Raw genomic sequence first — 19,531 nt, 5'->3', positions numbered from 1 at the left:
TCAGTATTTTCATCTAAGGGTCAGAAAGTGATTACCAGAATGTCAATCGCTGACTCCTCAACCTCCTTGAAGCATTCTGGGAGTTTTAGTGCATTTTTTTTTTAATGCTAGGCCTTGCTTAGCATAAGCACTCTCTCACATTAGTAGGTAAACTGTGCAAGGAACATGAAGAAAGCAAGCTAGGAGGGGTGGATGCTGTGACAGGGACATGGGAAGGGTAGTGAGGAGCCTACAGCCCAGGTCCAGGTGAGGTAACAATCCATAAGAGTGAGGAAATGCTCCAGCAAAATGTAGACCAGGCCCAAGGGACCCCAGAGAGACTGGTGAAATGAGGCACCACATCTGTAACAAAGTAGGTCCTTGCGCCTGCACTTGCTATTGGTCCTTGCGCCAACAGCAAGTGCCATCATGAATGTAGTGACAATCTGACCTCAAACTCACACTCAATTGTTTTATCCCACCTCTGGAAGAGAGAAACTATAGGCAGCTCACAGAGTACATTACATATGACCTGTTGAGTGCCTGATAAAGAATCAATGGAAATGGCAGATCACTAGTAACATGTGGCTGGAAGGGACCACCCCCATTGTGTCCAATCCCCTGCAACTGTAGGTACCGTGTAATTAGATGTTCACATTCAAAAGGTCCAGCCCCTCTCCAAACCACATCCCAGAGTACCATGTCAAACCTGATGGCAAACTCGGGACCCTTTAGTACAAAAAAATACCCAGGACAAAAACGATAATGGGCTACTGAGAAAGAACAGGAGATATACCAAGAGGGCCAACGATGTCTTCAGGCTCTGTGATGCTGGGGAATTTTTATATAAAAACATGCCTGGGTGGTGCTAGGAGGTGGATCATGCCCCATGCTACAAAATGGCCCCAGGTAAACCTGATGCAAGGGAAAATTCCTGTCACCTAATCTGATGATTAATTAAAATATGAGCCTGTGAGAAGTTACACCAGCTAGGTCCCAAAGATTTCTCAGTACCCCTCCAGGAAATCAATGCAAGTCTTGAAACAGGGGGGTTACAATTAAATAAAATATAGTTCTATACATTCTAAATATGGCATATTTTTTATAAAAAGTTATTACTGAAAGCTCAGGAGAAAGATGATAACAAAATCGAAGGAAACCGAACCCAGAAAGGTCATCAAGATTATCCAGTCAAAACTTCCTTTCTTGCATAAACAAACCATAAAACTGAGACCACCAGCCTACAGCAGAAGTCCTTCATATTAGTCTCCAAGGGCTCCTATACATGTATAGGGAGGGCTGCTCTGACGTGTTAAAAATACAGCATGTTGGAGCAGACTCGATTAATGGACATTAATGCAGACTCCAGTGTCACGTGCATCAGCATCCCCATGCTGAAAAGTGGCAGCGGGGTGTTTAAACTAAAACTCATTTCGAACAGCTTTAGTTCAAAGCACCCCACTCCTTTTTCAGCACAGGGATGCTGATACACATGAACTCTGGGCACTTTAATTAATACAGCTCTTAAAGCAGTGCCAATTAAAGTGTCCCCCAACCTCCTGAAGCACATTTATAAATGCCCCAACTCAGTGATTCTGAACCAAGGTGTTGTGGCACTGTGGGGTGCTTTGAGATCCCTTCAAGGGTGCCAAAACTAGGGAAACAAGTGCCAACAGTCGCATACAATTAGCACAAGCAGCATCTTTTCATCTGGAAACATTTATTTTCTTTTGTGAAAAACAGCTGTACTGACCTGTCACCGATGGAAAATAGATCCCTACTAGCATGGTGAAGAAAGTCATGATGTCTGTGAAAACATAAGGTAATCCTGCAACTTTTGTTTCTTCTGTTCCAGTAAGCGATGGCAGTTCTCTCTTTTCAACAACTGATCCCTTGTCTGAATAGGTACTCCATAAGTTATCTGGAAAGAAACAAGCAAGAGCCAGTATTATCCAGAAATGCACGGTAACACAATATTGTCTCCAATTCAAACAAAGAAATGGTCTTATAAAATCAGATGGGGTTTTTTTGTTTTTGTTTTTTTAATATAACACAATATTTCTGGAACACTTCTTACAGAAACAGGAAACAGATCTCCCTGTTGGTTTGTGGGGTGGGGTTTGGTTTTTCTGGTTGTTTGTTTTGATTGGTGACCACCCCCCATACAAAAAAGGAAGAGCTAATTTCTCATGTTGGAAGCACATGGGATGACAATCAGCTACTTGGAAAAAAATAGGTGGCGATGATCAATAGATTACAGGATTTGGATTTTAAACATTCAATGGAGTAAACCCGTTTCCTTTTTGCTGCACATACTATAAAAATAAAAAATTCCAATTCCCAGACTAACCCAAGAAAATATTTTAAAATGTTCCTTTAAAATATATCTGCATTTAATTAGATGCATTTTTAGTGCATTAAAATATTACCCTATCCGTGAGATTTTACTGAATCCTTTCTGAAAAGGAAAAAAAATTATGGATCTAAGATTATATCTAGAAATTATCCAGATTTATTTCTTTTGACAAATTTAATACAGACCATTTACAACACAACGTGAGCTATTAAAGGTTTCATCTCCCTCCCTCAAAAAAAAAAATTACAGCTGTTGATATCAGCCACTCCCCTCCATTCCTCTAAGTAAACCACTGGCAGCTTGGGCACATCTAAAACCAAGAAGAAACAACTGGTGCCTATGAAGTAAGGAAAGCAGCCTAGCTAAAAGTACATTGTAATGGAAGGTTTCAAGGCACGATTATTAACTTCACAGAACCCAAGCAGTGTGCATTTTTCCTGAGTTAAAAAAACCTGAAAGAGAAACTAAAAAAATACCATTAACACTATCAAATAAAACTTCCTGAATAGTAATATTCCAAAACGAAAAAAAAAACTTTTTGGTCAGCTTCTCTCACACACCTTTTTTAGAGTCATCTGATTATGGAAAGAAAAAAAAAATACTGGTAAGTGTTAGCAGAAGAAAGAAACACTTTCCAAAATGCATGCAATTCATAAAACAAACAGATATTTGTGACATACCACCAAAAAAAAAAAATTAAAAAAAAACCAATGTACATGCACACCACACTTACAGTAAGAGCTAGGGACTACATTAAATGCCACTCCCCACAAAAAAAAAAAATCTTAAAAATTTGACTGTTCAGATTTCACGTACCAATCAGGACTCCACTGCTTACACCAGGAATTCCTTGAATTTCAGTCACATTATTTAAGCTGAAGTATTCATCACATGTGGCATTGAGCAAGGCACTGTCACAGAAGAGTCTCCACAGCCTCGTAGTCTCCGTTTTATTATCTATTTTAGTAAATTTGGCACAAGTGTCAAAGTTGCGTCTTGACAATGTACGGTTTCCAAGCAGACAAATACTACATGGAAAAGAGATCCAAGATAAAACACAACAATGGTTATTTAATAGATTGTCTTCAGTTTGATTAGTCAATACTCTTCTTTCTGCAAGTCCTTCATTACCATAGCACAAGTATAATAATCAAGATGCATCTCTTGAATACTCCAGCACCAACACTTCCTTTTTAGATACCATGATCAATATCAAGAATGGTATACAAGAAACCCACGGACCACCATACATATCTGCACATAACCAGCAGTCACCCTAAAACACACCCAAAAAAGAGCTGTAATATACAGCTAAACCCTCTGAAACCACCATATTTGCACTGAGAACACCATCTTCAATCAACGCCTCAAATCTCAGAAGGGCTTTCACTCAACAAGGACACTCCTCCAGAGAGACGGATCATGCTTTGAAAGAGCTACCTGGATACCACAGAATTGCTGCAGTACAGAAAGAAAATCCCCACGAATTGCACACCATTAGTTATGACGACATACCAGCCTTCTCTGGAACCTATATAGAAAATACTCAAACAACTGCAACCCATGCTAGAAGACCCAATTCTTAAAGAGATCTTCCCAGAACCACCTGTCCTAGCCTTTAAAAAGCACCAAACCTCGCCAACCTCATCACCAAAAGCAAACTTCCTATGGCTCAAAACGCATCAAATGGATCCATAGCATATCAGGACAAAAGATGTAAAACCTGCCAACATACAATAACTACATCCCACAACAGAACCAATCACCATTCCTGGATCTTACACCTGTACCTCTAGAAATTTAATCTCATCCAGTGCACCCAATGCCCTGGTGGAAAATATATAGGAGAAACCAAACAACAACTGTGCACCAGAATGAACACACCAAAACGTTTATCAAAGACAAAAATACCCAATGACTCTGTGGGTGCACACTTCTCACAAGACAACCACTCTCTCTCCAATCTCTCAGTTCTAATCCTCAAGGGAAGCTTACAAAAAACCTTTTGCAGGCCAGCCTATGAACTTCACTTCATAAGTTTACTGGATATAAAAAAAATCATAGACTAGATACAGATGTGGATTTATGGCACATTATACCTGCCTGCCATTGGATAACCCCAGGTAACCTCTCAACATTTTACCAGCTATATTCTATGGTCACCATTCCCCCTCCCACCCCACACATCTCTCTCACACCTACTACCCCACCCATGGCCTCTGATCCTCACTGCCATGCATTTCTATTTTCAGACCTGCATTTTGCATATTGGTTTCTATTCCACCCAGTAGAACACAAAACAGCAGACTCTCCCTATGCCTGAAGAAAGGTGTTTGTGCCTGCAAGCTTGCAAAGAACAATTTTCTCCAACCATTTGGTTGGTCTAAGAAAAGATACCACATTTACCCAAAGAACCTAAGCAACCTATGTAATTATTATTAAATATGGTTCTAGACATCATTAAAAATGAAAACAAGTTATGTAGGCCTCTTTTTTTCATTTTGAGATTTTAGAGTTAGCTCTATTATCTGATTCATGTAGCCAATTTCCAGTACAGTCAGCAGATGTCTGTATACAAGGACAGTATTTGTTCTTCAGTATTACTACTGTAACAATACCAGGCAGGCACAAGTGTTAATTTAAGAAGCAGCAGTAGCTTACCATTAACTAACTGAAATTATACTTCAATATCCTATGGAAGGTGAGATCCCAAGAACTGAAATACATGAAACTAAGTTCTGTAAAGGGAAATTTCAATGAAACCATATGGACTAGTCAAGAAGACTCCAAAGTCAAAAGGGGCAGAAAGTAAAATTCCTGATTATGGCATGCATGCTACACAAGAAAACAGCAGTGGTTTTAAAAGGCATGTAATTCCTCAGAACAAAAAAGGGAAACCTGAAAAGCAACTAGTAAACTAATATGACGAAAAGGCAAGGCTTCCAAGAATATTAGGCCCCTGCAAGATAAAAAATAATGGTGCAATTGGCATCAGGGATTTTATGCTCTGTTCCAAACATTACACATACTGCCATGCACATCTGGCATAGTAGTACGTGTCATAATTGGGGTAGGGTATACAATAGGCCTGCACAAAGGAGCTAGTATTCGCTTCAGATTCAGCCGATTTGGGGGGCAGCGACTCGATTTGGCAATTCAAGTTACTGTCCCAAATTGATTCAGCCAAATCTCCAAATCAGCCAGGCCCCAACCCACACTCACTCTCCCAGCCCCATCAATGGATGCCCTACCTGGCCACAGTGTCCCAGGTCTTAAAAAAAGCCCCGCACTCATGGGCTCCTACCAGGCAAAGGGGCGATGCCCGCTGCTCCCCCAGTGCCCCACACTGCGTGAGGTGCTCTGCCATAAGCTCCCAGAAGCCTCAATGACCACTGCAGCAGCCAATGAGTGTGGGTCTTAAAAAAAAAGATAGGACATTGTGGCCAGGTGGGGCAGTTATTGATGGGGCTGGGGTCTGGCATGGATTTCTCCATGGTCCTCTCTTCCTTCCTTCAGCCCCACCGCCCGCCCTGCTTTCTAGTTACCAGCACGGAGTCTGGGTCCAGCTCCCTACAGCTGCGAGTAGGGACTGCCCAAACCTCCGAAGCGCTCCAAATCTTTTATGAACCAATTAAGAGAGCTTTGAATTGATTCGGACCTTTTTATTAGTATCCCAATTCAATTCAGATTTCGAGATTCAGCCGCCGAATCAGGCCAAATTTCCTCCAAAAATTAATTCTTTAGATCCTAAAATCTCACAATTGCCAAAGCTGGATCCAAGGTTTCCCCAGCCCAGTCCTGAAGAACAGACAGGGCTCCATCCTGGATGCCTAATACTCAGTTGAGAATGAAGATTGGGCATGAGCAGCCTGAGTCCCTGGGTTGTCTAGGGCCAATGCCGACAGTTAAATTGGACAAGAGCTTGAGACCAGTTTTGCATTCTGGTATCCACAGTATAAAAGGGGAAGTCGGGGAGGTTTGTTTGCCTTTTTTTAAATGTTCTTAAATCTTTGTGTGAACCTAGCCCCTATTGCCTCACAGCATTTTGATGCATTTATCCTCTCAATCCTGAAGTAGGGAAGTATTTTTTAAATGAGGAAGAAAATCTTTAAAACATGGTATTGCATCATAACATGTAGCAAAGAAGTTTGCTAGAAACTCCCCAAAACAAACAACAAAATATTCTCAATTCTTGGGGGTGAGAAGGTGGCAGGAAGAAAGAAAGAGGGAGGAGGAAAGAAGTTAGGAAACAGGAAAGGAAATTAATTTGGTTTTATTTTTAGTATATTTCAGTTTAAATAGTAGATATATATTCATCCACTAGGTAAAAAACAAAACCAAACCCAAAATGAAACGCACAAACACCAAAGACCACAAAAAGCAGAGTTCAGAACCTTAAACTCATAAAAAAAATACCTCCCAAAATATCACATACCATACAAACAAGGGTGGTATCTGAGTGCACAAGTTAATAATTTCTGAGAGCAAATATATGTTTGGTTGTTCTGCACCCATCAGTCTATACCAATCTGTAGAAATTCTAAGGTTGTAGCAACCAGGCTCATATTCTAGAATATGGCTCAAAGTTTAATATATCAAGAGTAATAAAACATCCTAACAATTCACTTACCGAAAGTCTGGTGGATCAAAAGCAGTCTTAATAACACCAGCATAAATGGCAATAATGGAAAGGATCACACAAGCAAGGAAGACTAGTGCAAGTTTGTTGACATATTTGACTCCGACAAAGACTACTATCGCCATGAGTGCAATAATGCACGTCCCATAAACTCTCATGTTGTTTAACATGGCCTCTGCTTCTCCACCATCTTCAGATTTAAATATAGCAGCACTAGGAGAAATATACGTCTACAAAAGAAAACAAAAGTAGTCGAGGACTTTTTTTTTTTTAAAATAAGATTCCAGATTGTTCATGTAAAACTATAAATGACATTTGCTTGAGTTTGTAGATCTTAAAAATGTGTTCAGCTTTATTCTTTCAAACATCAGTTTCCCTATTGCAGACAGATGCACAGATATACAGTTAGCAAAAAGGACAGCAAATAACCTCAGAGGAATCTAGGATCATAATGCAGTTAAGATCAGTTATTTCCAAAAGTGGTTTTCATTATGGAGCTATAGCCACAGCTTCAGTATTGAAACTAACAAGGCTTGTTTTTAAGCCACTGTTGTATTTGACACAGCTATAGAAAAACAACAACAACAAAAAACAAACAAACAAACCAGTAGTGGCCAATCTTCTGGCCCCATGGGTCAGACAGGTGGTGCGGGTCAACCCCATGCACTGGGATCGAGCCCACATTCTACCCCTGCCCACTAGGAATCAGGCCCCACACCAACCTGAATGCCCACTAGGAATCAGGCCCCACACCAACCTGAATGCCTGATCTAGTGTGCAGAGCTACATTATCTGACCCACAGGGCTCCCCATGGTCCTGGAAATTTGGCAGCAGGGGAGCAGTGTGATGGTTCTCCCATTACCAAATTTTTTGTATGCATGGGGAGCTGCACAAGCTCGATGACCAGGCACTAGCAGCCAAATCTGGCCCACTGGAGCAGCTAGACATACATATGAGCAAAGCTATGACCCTAAGTTGAGAAACCCGCAAAAATCCATGTACCGACTCAAAATTTTATTTGTATTTTATGTATTGTATTTGATACAGGAGGCAAAAATTGGTAATCTCTGAATGGACTAAGTCCAGGAGAATGTCCAAGTCAAGGACAGAGTTCTCGATTTGTGGCTGAGGGAGATGGATTTACTGTTAATGGTTTTCTGAGGGCTGTGGATGCACAGCTGATGAGTGTCTGGTGACGGATGCACCAGTTCCAGAGGAATGCATCTGATGAAGTGTCACCCCTGTGCCTGTGGATACAGAACACTATAGTAGCACTGGAATAAGTTGCTATTGGGCTTTAAAGAACACATTCAGAGACTTGTTAAGGGGATGAAAAGTGAAAATTTGACCCCACCAGATTCAGTGGCAAAATTCCCATGCACTTCAGTGGTGCCTACATTTCACCAAGAGATTACAGGTTGTCATACCAGTCATGAAAGCCAGCCTTTGAGGCTCCTTTTGGGTTTCAGAGCAGATGCACAAAAAGAAAGGCTAATGCCAAGTACACTGTCCCAACCCAGGATATTCTAGGTGTTGGGTCTGAAGCAAGGGTTATATATTAAACAGATGTGTTACTAAGCAGGTTTTGCTGGGAGATTGTGCAATAATTCCAGGAAGTTTACATCTGGCCTGCTGTCTTTGTGCAGTCTTACTAGTTCTGCTTCAGAAAGCAGGAGGCTTCAACACTACAATTTCCATTAAAAAAAAAAAATACACTCAGTTAGGTGGGCATGTTTGGATTCAATGGATCCAAATGTGAAACTGATCTAAGAGGCCCTGAAACTCTGCAACCACATGACAGAATGGTAACATGATATGATGGAGTGGCTGCAAAGTCAGAGTAAAAGCTTTACTAGAGAACTGTGTGCAGCAGGACAAAGAACAGGAAGGTCTACTAAATATTTCAGCGGAGGAAGAGGTCCCCAAACATAAGTGAAGTGACAGCCTTGTTTTTAACTTTCTGTACATTAGAAAGCTGTAAGGGAATAATAGATTTTAGAATATTAAGGAACTAAAAATAAAGGTGGGGGCAGGAAGATCCTAGTTTCTCAACATTAAAACCATTTTCAGAACATACTCCTGGGTCTGTATATTAAAGCTTCCAAAGTATAGACATCTCTACAAAAATGGCTTTGATCTTTTTCATTTTGAAATTTTGAATGAAAAAAAGTTTTGTTCCATCTGAACAAATCATGTAGAAAACAAACAAAAAACCCAAAAGAAACAAAAACCCAAAGCTTGATCTTCTTTGACCAAACAATTACCTGGGTAGATGATGAGAATGCTGTAGATAGTGTCAAAAACCTTGCTGAAGTCCAGATACAAGATCCCACATGACTTTCTCAAACAAATTGGAGAAACATGGGCTACACAAAACTACTATAAAAAGGTAGTAGGATCAATAGAAGCAAGCAAAGTGGAATTATAGATGATTGGGGGCTGGAAGGGCCTTTACAGATCATCAGGTCCAACCCCCCTGAACTTGGGTAGGAAAGACTACTGGGATCCAGTCTATACTGGGATTCATGTCAGAATGACAAGACTTTTTGAGTAGAATCCTGCAGGGGTCTGTCCTGGGCCCATTGCTGTTCAACATGTTTATTAATGATTTGGATGCTGAACTGAAAACAAGGTTGCAGAAGACAAAACTAGGAAGGACTGGGAATATGCTGGAGGACAGCAGCACAATTCAGAAGGATCAACAGATGATGAAGCTGGGCTGGAGCTAAGAGAATGAAGATCAAATGCTGACAAATACAAGGTGCTACATCTCTCAGGAAAAATAATCGGAAATACAAATTAAAATTGGTGACACCTGGCAGGATGGAAGAACTATTGGGAACAAATCTGACAATCTTGGTAAAAATCAGACTCAATGGGCACATCCAAACAAGCACACATGCAGTTTATAGCACCTCAAAGCTGTTAGAGGCACCACAAACCACACATGGCACATGTACACCCATTCACTGTGCTGCTTATTTGTAGCACAGTGCCAAAATTTGGCACTGGGAGAGCCTAGTGTCAAAAAAAACCCACACAAACATGGCAGCAGTGTGCACTGCCAGAAATGGATCCTGGCTGGCCAGGCTCCATGTAGCTAGACCAGTGCTGCTGCTGCCCTGGGATGCCCCCAGAACCCCAGGTAAGGCCCCAGGCTCCCCTATCTATCCTGGGCCAATTTGCCAGGCTCTAGAGCACACACGCAGGGGCATGCCCTGGGGCAAAAAGCAGCAGCACAAATGTGCATTGTTGCTGTTTGTTCCACAAAAAGACTGCATCCCTGCATGTGTACACTTGTCTGTATGTGCCCAGTGAGTCTACACTGCAATTCAGCTGCACAAAAGGTGAAAGTGGTTTTGGGATGCATCAATGATCAATGGAAGCATTAGGTGAAAGACACAGGAAGTGATAGTGCCACTACTCAGCCCTGGTTAGGCCTCGTCTAGAGTAGTGCGTGCAGCTTTGGGCTCCACATTTAAAAAAAAAAAAAAAAGGACATGGAGAAGTTCGAGATGGTCCAGAAACAGGAAACAAAGACAATAAAGGGCTTGGAAGGAAAGGTTGAAGGAAATAGGTATGTTCAGCTTGTAGAAAATGTGCATAAGAGGGAACATAATAAGCAGTCTTTAAATACTTGAAAGGCTCCCAGAAAAGAGAGAGAAAACACCTCTCTCTCTCTTGCTGCTGAAAATAGGACATGGACCCATGGCATGAAGTTCCAATACAGTAAGTTAGATTGCATATCAGGAAAAATATCTTCATTGTTAGAACAGTGAGGCAGTGGAACAGACCTCCTAAGGAAGCTGTGGACTTTCCATCACTGGAGGTGTTCAAAAAGAGGTTGGACAGCCACTGGTCAAGCTTAATCTACGTACAGCTATGCCTGTGCTCTACTACAGGTATTACCCATACTTCTGGGCTTTGTTGGTTGTCACATGGGTCTGGGAGCAAATTTTTTCCCCTCCTGCCACTACATGTCAAGCGTTTTTTATTCTCTCTCAGAGGCACTAGGTTTGGCTGCAGCCAAGACTGGGGATTTTGACTGGCATGTGCCAGTTCTCCAGCTAGGACTTGAACCCAAAGGTTCCCAACTAGAGGGTCTTGACCCTCCACTCAGGGTCCAACTGATCACCATATTTGGGGTCAAAAATTAATTTTACCCCCTGCTCAGATAAGTATGGAGTGTGGTCAACTTTACCTTCCTTTATGGGGGGGGAGGGGAAGAGAGCTGCCCTCTTTCTGGGAGTTTCTCATGTATTTTAACAACCCTCGCAGCAGCAGGATGTGCCCAATGGCTGCTGGGGCCCCCCTGCTTTACCTGTGGCAGATTAGGGTGTTACGTTTTGTATTGTGGCAGGTGTGACTGTGTAGTTTTGCTAAGCGGTTAGACAATGGATTTTTATAAGATGGTTTGGATAGGGATGATCCTGCTTTGGTCTGGGGTTTGGACTAGATCCCAAGGTCCCTTCCAGTCCTACTTCTATATGATCCTATAATTTGAGGTGTGCTACTGTAAGAGCTATGCATTCACAGTATATGATAGCACTGATGGCTAACAACTATATGTATGAAAAATGCCAGTGACTCCCTTCACTCTGTTACACTGACTTCAGCACCACCAACTTTCAAGCATGTTTCTAACAACTACAAGTTTTGCCATATAGTGTTCTGTCTCTTACATGACAGCAGATATTCTAAGTTGTGATGGTCCTGTTTAATCCAACATCAACATACTTCTGAGACAGACTATTAACCACCACGTTTTCTTCCCTAAGATACGGTTATTCCATTTTCATCCTCAATGTACAGAAGTGTTTTTGTTAAAAAAAAAAAAAAAAAAAAAAAAAAAACACCTAGGGAAATTTGCCCAGGAAAAATGATAGTTAAGCTCCAAGTGTTCTACTCTAACATTTTCCTCAAAGCTTGGCAAACCAGGAAATAAGAAATTAAGTGCCATAATGGGTTGGACCACTGGCCTATCTAGCCCAGTATCCTGTTTCCAAAGACAGCAGCAGTAGTAGTGGGTGCTTTAGAAGTAGAGCATATGAACTGGATATATCCAGAGCAGTGATTTCCAATCAGGGTCCTGCAGCTATTATTATTATTATTCTATTATTTTTCTGTAGTAAAAAAGTATGAAGACTGAGAGCTGACAATCTGAGGAACGCCCCAAGTCTATGACAGGATGCCTTGAATTTATCATGGGGTATCTCGAGTCTAAAAATGTTGAGAATCATTGATCTAGAACGATCAATTCCCTGCCATCCCCTCCCCGGCATCCAATATTATTGGTTTAAAAGAAGCATCCCTAAACAAGTAAGGTCATCCATCACACTTTCTACTGCTGTAAGTAGAATAATAGCCTTACCAAATTATTCTTTCCACAACATTTTTAATGCCAAAAGATTAATTAATTACCACGAACCCTTAACTCTGGCATGAACACAAGGAGGACACACAGTTAAGAGTCTCTTGGCTTTCCCCCCACCCTAAGAAATCCAAACAAACAAACCACCACACCCACATTAAAAGATGAAGTTATATGTTTAGCAAACCTCCTCCTTATAAGAATGCCAGAGTTAAGACTTCATTGCAGTTTTTGAAGCATTTCATGCTAAGAAGTTAAAAGTTGTTGTAGCAATACACCAACAAGTTTTTAGTGCAGGTGAAAGAGAAATGTAGCTGATCACCTAAATTGTTTACTTCCTGGCTTATTAGCATTTGAACAAAGTGTCATTAATATAGAACAGAGCAACCCGTCTGCCAATATTATTTTTATTTATATATGCTACAGATAAATCCTTAACAGATTCCTCATTCTTGAAGGAAAATTAGAGCAGCTCCAAAGATAAAATATTCAGTAACTATTTGGAAAAGTAACATTGACTAGCTTGAGGATATGTACCCTAAAACTTCCAAAATCTGGTCAAATATATTTGTATTAAAGGGATATAACTAGTACTTACCAACAAAATTTCAATGGTACCAAGAATATACATAGCTCCTGCAAAGGTTGTACCCAAGTAAAAACAGAGACCCACTGCTCCGCCAAACTCTGGCCCTAAAGATCTTGAAATCATGTAGTATGAACCACCAGCTGTAAAAAAGTCAACATAACAAAATCAGATCCTGAAATGCATCCCTTTGGTTGTTATTTATGTATAAATTTTAGGTGGTATGAGAGGGGGTGGCGTTTACAGGAAACCTAAATTTTATGATCCGAGCTGGAATTGGCTGATTTGATCACTACAATATATGCTCAAAATGGAGAGGGGAAAATTATTTTTTTTTTTAAAATGAGGCATTTCAACAAAGTTGTTAAAAGGAGTAGGATTCCTAACAGCCCTAACTTTGCAAAATTATATTCACATATCAAAGCTAGATAAGTTACATAAAGGCAAGGAGAAAACCCAAACTGATAAACATAAGTTAATAGAAATAAACTAATGTCAGGAATGGTGAGGAATAAATTGAAACATTAACTTTAAATGTTCAAAACTGAAAGAATATCAATCTACTGGCATCACAAGTATCTACTTTTTCAAAACAGAAGAAATAAAATGGAAGTGGCAACATCCAGTGGGAAAAAAAATCATTCAACCAAGATCTTGTTTACAAAGTGATTTCACTTGATTGTGTGTCAGTAGACTTAAAAGTTCAGCCTTTATTGAAGCTTATAAAAATACTGTAACTTATGCATTCTAAAATAAAGCTAATACCAAAAGGGATTCAATTCTGATTTTTATTCAAGTCAGGCACATTGAAAAGGCTCATCTCAAATGTATCTGTATTTTGGTGTTGCACCAATTATTCCTGTTTCTACTGAAAGATCAGGTTAGTAGTATTATGCCCATAGCTCCAGTTAAATCTAAATTTTTGGAATTTTAAGATGCTAATCAAGTTGTCAGGGAAGAATGATATCATCACTGAATACACTAGTGCAAATGTACCAGAATGTCAAGAGTCAACATGGGCTATAGAGTACTAGCTACCCAGTTGTTTGCTCAACCTCAGTATGTCATATGGTGGTAGCAGGTAAACTGAAATACTGAGAATGGGGCTAGATCAAAGACAAATATATTTTCTCTCTTCTTGGCTTTATTAATTTTGCAGTGCTCAAGTATGGGAAAAAAAACAATATGCAACTTGCTGGAGGTATGAGTTTATACTTGAATGTAGGGGGTAGATCTTGGTGTACGTTCAGTAACAGAGCAGCAAAGGCCAACCTTCCCACACAGAAACACTTACAGCATATGAGCAATAGATTGACATACTTTGTGCGCAAAAAGGACATTAAAACTGCTTACTGAAGACAGCACACCATAGTAATGGAGATTCTCCATTCCCAATATTAAGTGTTCTTGGCTGAGGACACGAAATAATGCCAGTAAACAAAACTGAAGAAAAACTGGCCATAATAAAAGCAGCAGGCAAGACAATTTCTACAAGCATTTTGGATGAGCGCATTCTTCAAAAAGATGCATAGTTCAAACAGAAGTTTGAGACTTAAATGTTAGCATTACTGGATGATGTTCCACAATTTTGTTTTACCATCCCAACTTTCACTTGGTAATACAATTTACATATGCTGTCTAGACAATATAGAAAGTATACATCATCACTTAAGGTTCCACATTCAGAATAAAAAAAAAAAGGTGGGATTTACCTGGGACTACACCATTTGTTGCTATTGCGCTCATTGAAATTGCTGTTAGCATAGTCTGTGGAAGGAAGACATAAAATGGACAAAGTTAAATTTAAAACAGTTTTAGAGTTTGTTTTTTTAAAAGGAAAAAAAACTAGATCTTAAAAGGATGCACAACCCTCCCAGTCTAGTGAAAAGAAACTAGAACCCATAAAAAGCTTTTTACAAAAATGTTTGCAGAAACAAGAAATGACATTCTATGCATCATCTCTTCTGCCGCCATTAACTTGATTAATTCCTAAGCCACCTGAGCAGTAGACCTTACAGTGACTACCTAAATTAGTACACCTACATTTAAAAGGTCATATCATGACAGCTTTTGAACATAAGATTGGTAGTTAGAGAAGAAGGAAGACTTGCACTTTTCAACAAAATTATAACAAAAAAACCCCCCCTCTCTTAATTAAACACTAGTTGATCACTTGTTATTAAGAATCATTATGCAACTTTTCACTAGGGGTTTCATACAGCACAGTAGTTAAATTTATTAATTTATAGATCAAGACAAATATTGCTAATAACTATGACATTCTGACATTTGCTGGAAAGTTTTGAGAAATGCTTTGTCATTTTCTAATATGCATCTTCTGTATTGGACTATGCTGTAGTAATTTTAAATTTGGACACTTATTTAATAAGAACCCTTAAACTTAGTTTTAGTAACTAAGTAAGAAAAGTGCCAGACTATATCAGCATTTCAGGGCCTTGCCACATCCTAGGTGTAATGTTCAATTGCACTTACAATGTCAGCATCCACGCTTGCAAGCAGTAAAACACATGTTAAGTGCCATGACTTTGTAGCAAGCGTCATGAGATTGCTCCACAAAAGCAATACACACAGTCCTCACCAGCTCTGGTGCAGTGTGGGGGCTGGAACCAATGAACAGCTGGTCATCAACTGTACAACTGACTCCAGCCTCTCCAGATGGTAGCAAGCACTACCGTGCCACTGCTCAGAACAAAGTTCTAACTTGCAGCTAAGCTTACTATGATCTAAATAAAACGTGTTAAGTGTTGCATGTGACAAGGCCCTCAGACTTGAGCTTTGTGAAGCTAGTTCAGGTATGATAAAACAGACAAAGCTACTGTGTCCTATCAATCAAGGCAGGATTAACAAGTACCACATTGCAGATGCACTTTTACTGCTACTTGAACCCTCTGAGAACTCGCCCTGCTGCTTAGGCAAACAGTTGCAAAGAGGAATGATGCAGAGGTGGTAGAGAACACAATTTCACCAATGCTAAAGAGAGAAGAGCATGAAGATCAACTTACACAAGCGCAGCACATGAACACGATGATGAAAGATTCAAGGACCCCAGCTGTTCCAACAATCCAAGTTAAACGCAGGAAAAGGATAACTCCTAAAATGTTCTGTAGGCAGGGCAAGTACACACCAATGAAAGTGCCCATACGTGGAGCCTGAGAACAACAAATGATACAAATTCCAGAGATGATTCCTTCCCAAGTAAAAAGGTTAAGTATACCCCAAAACCCTCGTTCAGAGACAACTTACATACAGCTCATACACGTTCCCTGAATAAGGGTTGAACAAAAAACCCGAGTGAAGAATCTCAGAATCCTTAGGTTTTATAAGTTTACAGATGAGAATTAATGCAAAAAAAAGTGAAAAGGATAGAAAGCTTGAAGTATCAGGGCTTATGCAGACCCATCTTCTGATACTTGGCTACATTTCCACTTTCCTCTAAAACACCTAGTGCTGGTGCTGGCCACTGGCAAAGACTAGATATAGGACCAGATTGGCTACAGGTCTGGCCCAGCCTGACTTATTTATTAATGTTTTCTTTGTGTTGCTTTGAGTCAAAAAGTAAGAAATAAAATAAGAAATTACAGTTCTCTATTCAGGCCCCTGTCAACATTCTGTTTCCTATAATTTCTCTGGACATGTTTGCAAAAGTACTCGACCACAAAACAGTTGGCACTAATAATTACACTGGCCAGGATTTTTTAAAAATAGAAAAAGCTCAAGTTAGCTTCCTGAGACTATTTGTACTCCTGAGGCAGGCATTTAATTCTCAAAATGGACTGAACAGTGTCCCACTGAGGTTCTTGAATCTTTATTTTTTAAACTATAGCCACTGTTAAGATGCAATATTAGTGCTAATGACCCATGCAGATATAGTCACTATTAACAACTACCCATCTCTTTGAAGACACATTGAGATATCATTCCAGTGTTTACATGTGGGAAAAAAGTTATTATTCAAAAAAGTTATCATCCAAAATCAAATGCGGCTCATTTCACACACCTCTAGTAACTAGATATAAACATCAGTGACATTTCATGCCAGTTTAGTCTTCATGTAGAATAAAATGTACAGTTCTGATTACTTATATTCAAGAAAGATGAACTCAGATCAAGACTTTCCACATGTTTTAGCATTCTGTACTTCAATACGATTTACGAGGTATCAATACAAGGTTTACTTGCCCAAAATTCCCCTGATCATCCCCAGTGCCTTTTGGAAATACAAGTACAGCACTCACTACACTCTAACCTGCTGGTCTGGTAGCAGTTTTGCAGAAACTCTGCTAGTAGTTTAGTCACTTAATTTAGTTTCATCTGAACTCTTAGTAGGGGAATACCGACCAATCCGACTGACTTGCTGCCTTTTAAAATATAATCTGAGCACGTCATTTTATGACACTCCAATCTCTATCAGTACCTCAGTTTATGACCAAAAATAAGAAAGATCAGGCACATTTTTGCTACCTCCAGCTCTTTAAAGATTCTGAACTTGTAATTCTAGAACTAGCTTTTCCAAGAAATAATTGATGGAGCAAAACAAGTTTTTTTAAGCCTTCTCATTTTGATCTTTGACAAATTTATATTAATTTACACAAGACCAAATGAACTGCTGTGTTCACCTAATCTAATTTTTTTACATAGCACAGGTCAGAAGAGAACCCCGAGGTAATCAATTTCATGTTTATCATATTAATGTCTAGTTTCCCATCAAAATGCTGTGTGCTATTAACCTAAATGTCTTTCGAAATTTTAGCATGTTACATGATCATTATTATGTTTAAACAAACAAACTTATCATCACTAAAACAATATCAAGTTAGTCTGACATAATATATTTTCCATAAACTCATTTTGATCAGCATTATTTATGCTACTCTTTAATAAGGGAGTCCCACATCAGCCAACGTACAATTCTGCCTGGAATAAAGGTCAGGTCACTAGTAGTACCAGAAATAAAGCTATAAAAACTCAAGGAGCAGAAGAAAACACTGCTTCATCCAGGGTTAAAGTTGGAAAGGTTCTGCAACATTTCTATTGTCCTCAGACTGTCCTCACTCAACAGCTCCTACCCTTTTGAGACTGCTCCAGATATGTGTATTCACATACTCTGCATACTTGAGCTAGCTTTAGATTAGCCAGCTTGGGTGCTGGTGGTAGCAATGTAGTGTGGCAGCAAGGAGGTCAATAAAGGCTAAAGTATCCTCTGAGCATCTCCCTAGGAGGCAAACAAGTCTTTTAGATGACAGATGTTTCAAGGCACAAAGCATGCTCACTTTTTAAATAATATGCTGCTCACCAATTAAAACTGTATGTAGTAACACTGATCAAAAGTTTCAATACCTTGATTTCTCTTCTTTTGCTGTCTTCATCTGCTTCATGTTCAATTACACCTTGAGTCAGATTGGTATAGTTTGCTAGTTTATTAAGCAGAGATGATACCATGGGGTTGCTATCCATTTCTTCCTGTTTGGATTTTAAAATAGTATAATATTTACATGCACTACTAGTAAATATCAACACTTTTCAAAACATTAGAGATGTTAAGTGGCCTTTTCAAATATTGACATGTGGAGCCTTGATTAATTTTTATATGGTACGTAATGCCAAAAAATTTTAGCAAACTGACATTTTTTAGTATGTAGTTTTGTACAGTGTTGCACAGCAGCTGGCTGCTCCCCATTTCAAAGCACACCCACTCCCACGTCTCGAAGCACACTGCATCCCAGCCAGCCAGGGAGCAATTGGTTGGGGTGCAGAGTGCCTCAGCACAGGGGATCAGCAGTGCGGAGAGATGGGGGAGCAGGCCTACCTGCTCCCCCATCTCCAGGTGCCACTCCCCTGCCAGCTAGCCTGTGCTGAGGCACCTTGTGCCCTAGCCCCGCTCCCGCCCCACAGCACATGGAACAGCAGGGCACTGTCCCACTGTAAAGTGCCTGGGCAGGGGCTGTGCAAAGCAGTGGCATAAAATTTGTGCCGCCACTATTTGTGCTGCGGCAAAACACATGCCCCTGCTCATATGGACGGGGCCCATGAATCCATACTCATTTTAGTTGGAGCTCTGGATTGTTTTGTTCGGTGATGCTTATTAATATGCAATATACCCTCCAAACAAGTTTCCAGTTGAAACTAACATTTTGAAAGTGAATTTGATTAAGTCTTTAAAACACATTTGAACAAAATCCAAAATGAAACTACTAAAAGAAACTGACAATGTTTACTTCTTGTGCACCAAGTTTTTAGTGAATAGAAAGAAACATTAGTTTTGCTTATTCTCACTGCAAGTTAGGGGTTGAGAATGATATACTACAAAGCATCAAAAATTACCTCAAAGAGAGCCATGTTTTTTCCTTCATAGATAATCCCTTTGTCCATGTCAGCATTGGTAATAAATGGACTACTTTCCCTTGGAACCCCATCTCCTGACGGCAAATAAGAAAATGGTTAGAAACACAAAGGAGAAATATACACCACAGAGTTTGGTAAACTAAAAAAAAAAAAAAAAAAATAGAATTGCTGGCCTAGAATCCCCATTGCGATAGTCTAAATGTTTGGCTGATACTCAGCATGAACAGGTCTGAGTA

At 39.8% G+C, this 19,531-nt stretch overlaps 1 protein-coding gene across 1 annotated transcript in view; it reads right to left on the bottom strand.

Moving 5' to 3' along the window:
• The window catches only part of LOC109313203 (solute carrier family 12 member 7-like), a 57,147-nt gene extending 37,775 nt beyond the window's left edge, over positions 1-19,372 (bottom strand). Inside the window, exons 1-8 of the mRNA XM_019539680.1 lie at positions 19,275-19,372; positions 18,291-18,413; positions 15,956-16,102; positions 14,645-14,699; positions 12,945-13,075; positions 6,966-7,204; positions 3,152-3,363; positions 1,733-1,900 (exon numbers count right to left, since the gene is read on the bottom strand). Of these exons, the coding sequence (XP_019395225.1) occupies positions 1,733-1,900; positions 3,152-3,363; positions 6,966-7,204; positions 12,945-13,075; positions 14,645-14,699; positions 15,956-16,102; positions 18,291-18,413; positions 19,275-19,322 (1,123 nt within the window). The 5' untranslated portion in view covers positions 19,323-19,372. The remainder of the gene's footprint in view (positions 1-1,732; positions 1,901-3,151; positions 3,364-6,965; positions 7,205-12,944; positions 13,076-14,644; positions 14,700-15,955; positions 16,103-18,290; positions 18,414-19,274) is intronic.
• Between the last annotated feature and the right edge of the window lie 159 nt (positions 19,373-19,531).

The sequence above is a fragment of the Crocodylus porosus genome, unplaced genomic scaffold (assembly GCF_001723895.1).
Source record: "Crocodylus porosus isolate Cpor-Errol unplaced genomic scaffold, CroPor_comp1, whole genome shotgun sequence".
Taxonomy (NCBI): domain Eukaryota; kingdom Metazoa; phylum Chordata; order Crocodylia; family Crocodylidae; genus Crocodylus; species Crocodylus porosus.
Note: the sequence above shows the minus strand (reverse complement) of the source record. Positions and strands in the feature narration are given on the sequence as shown.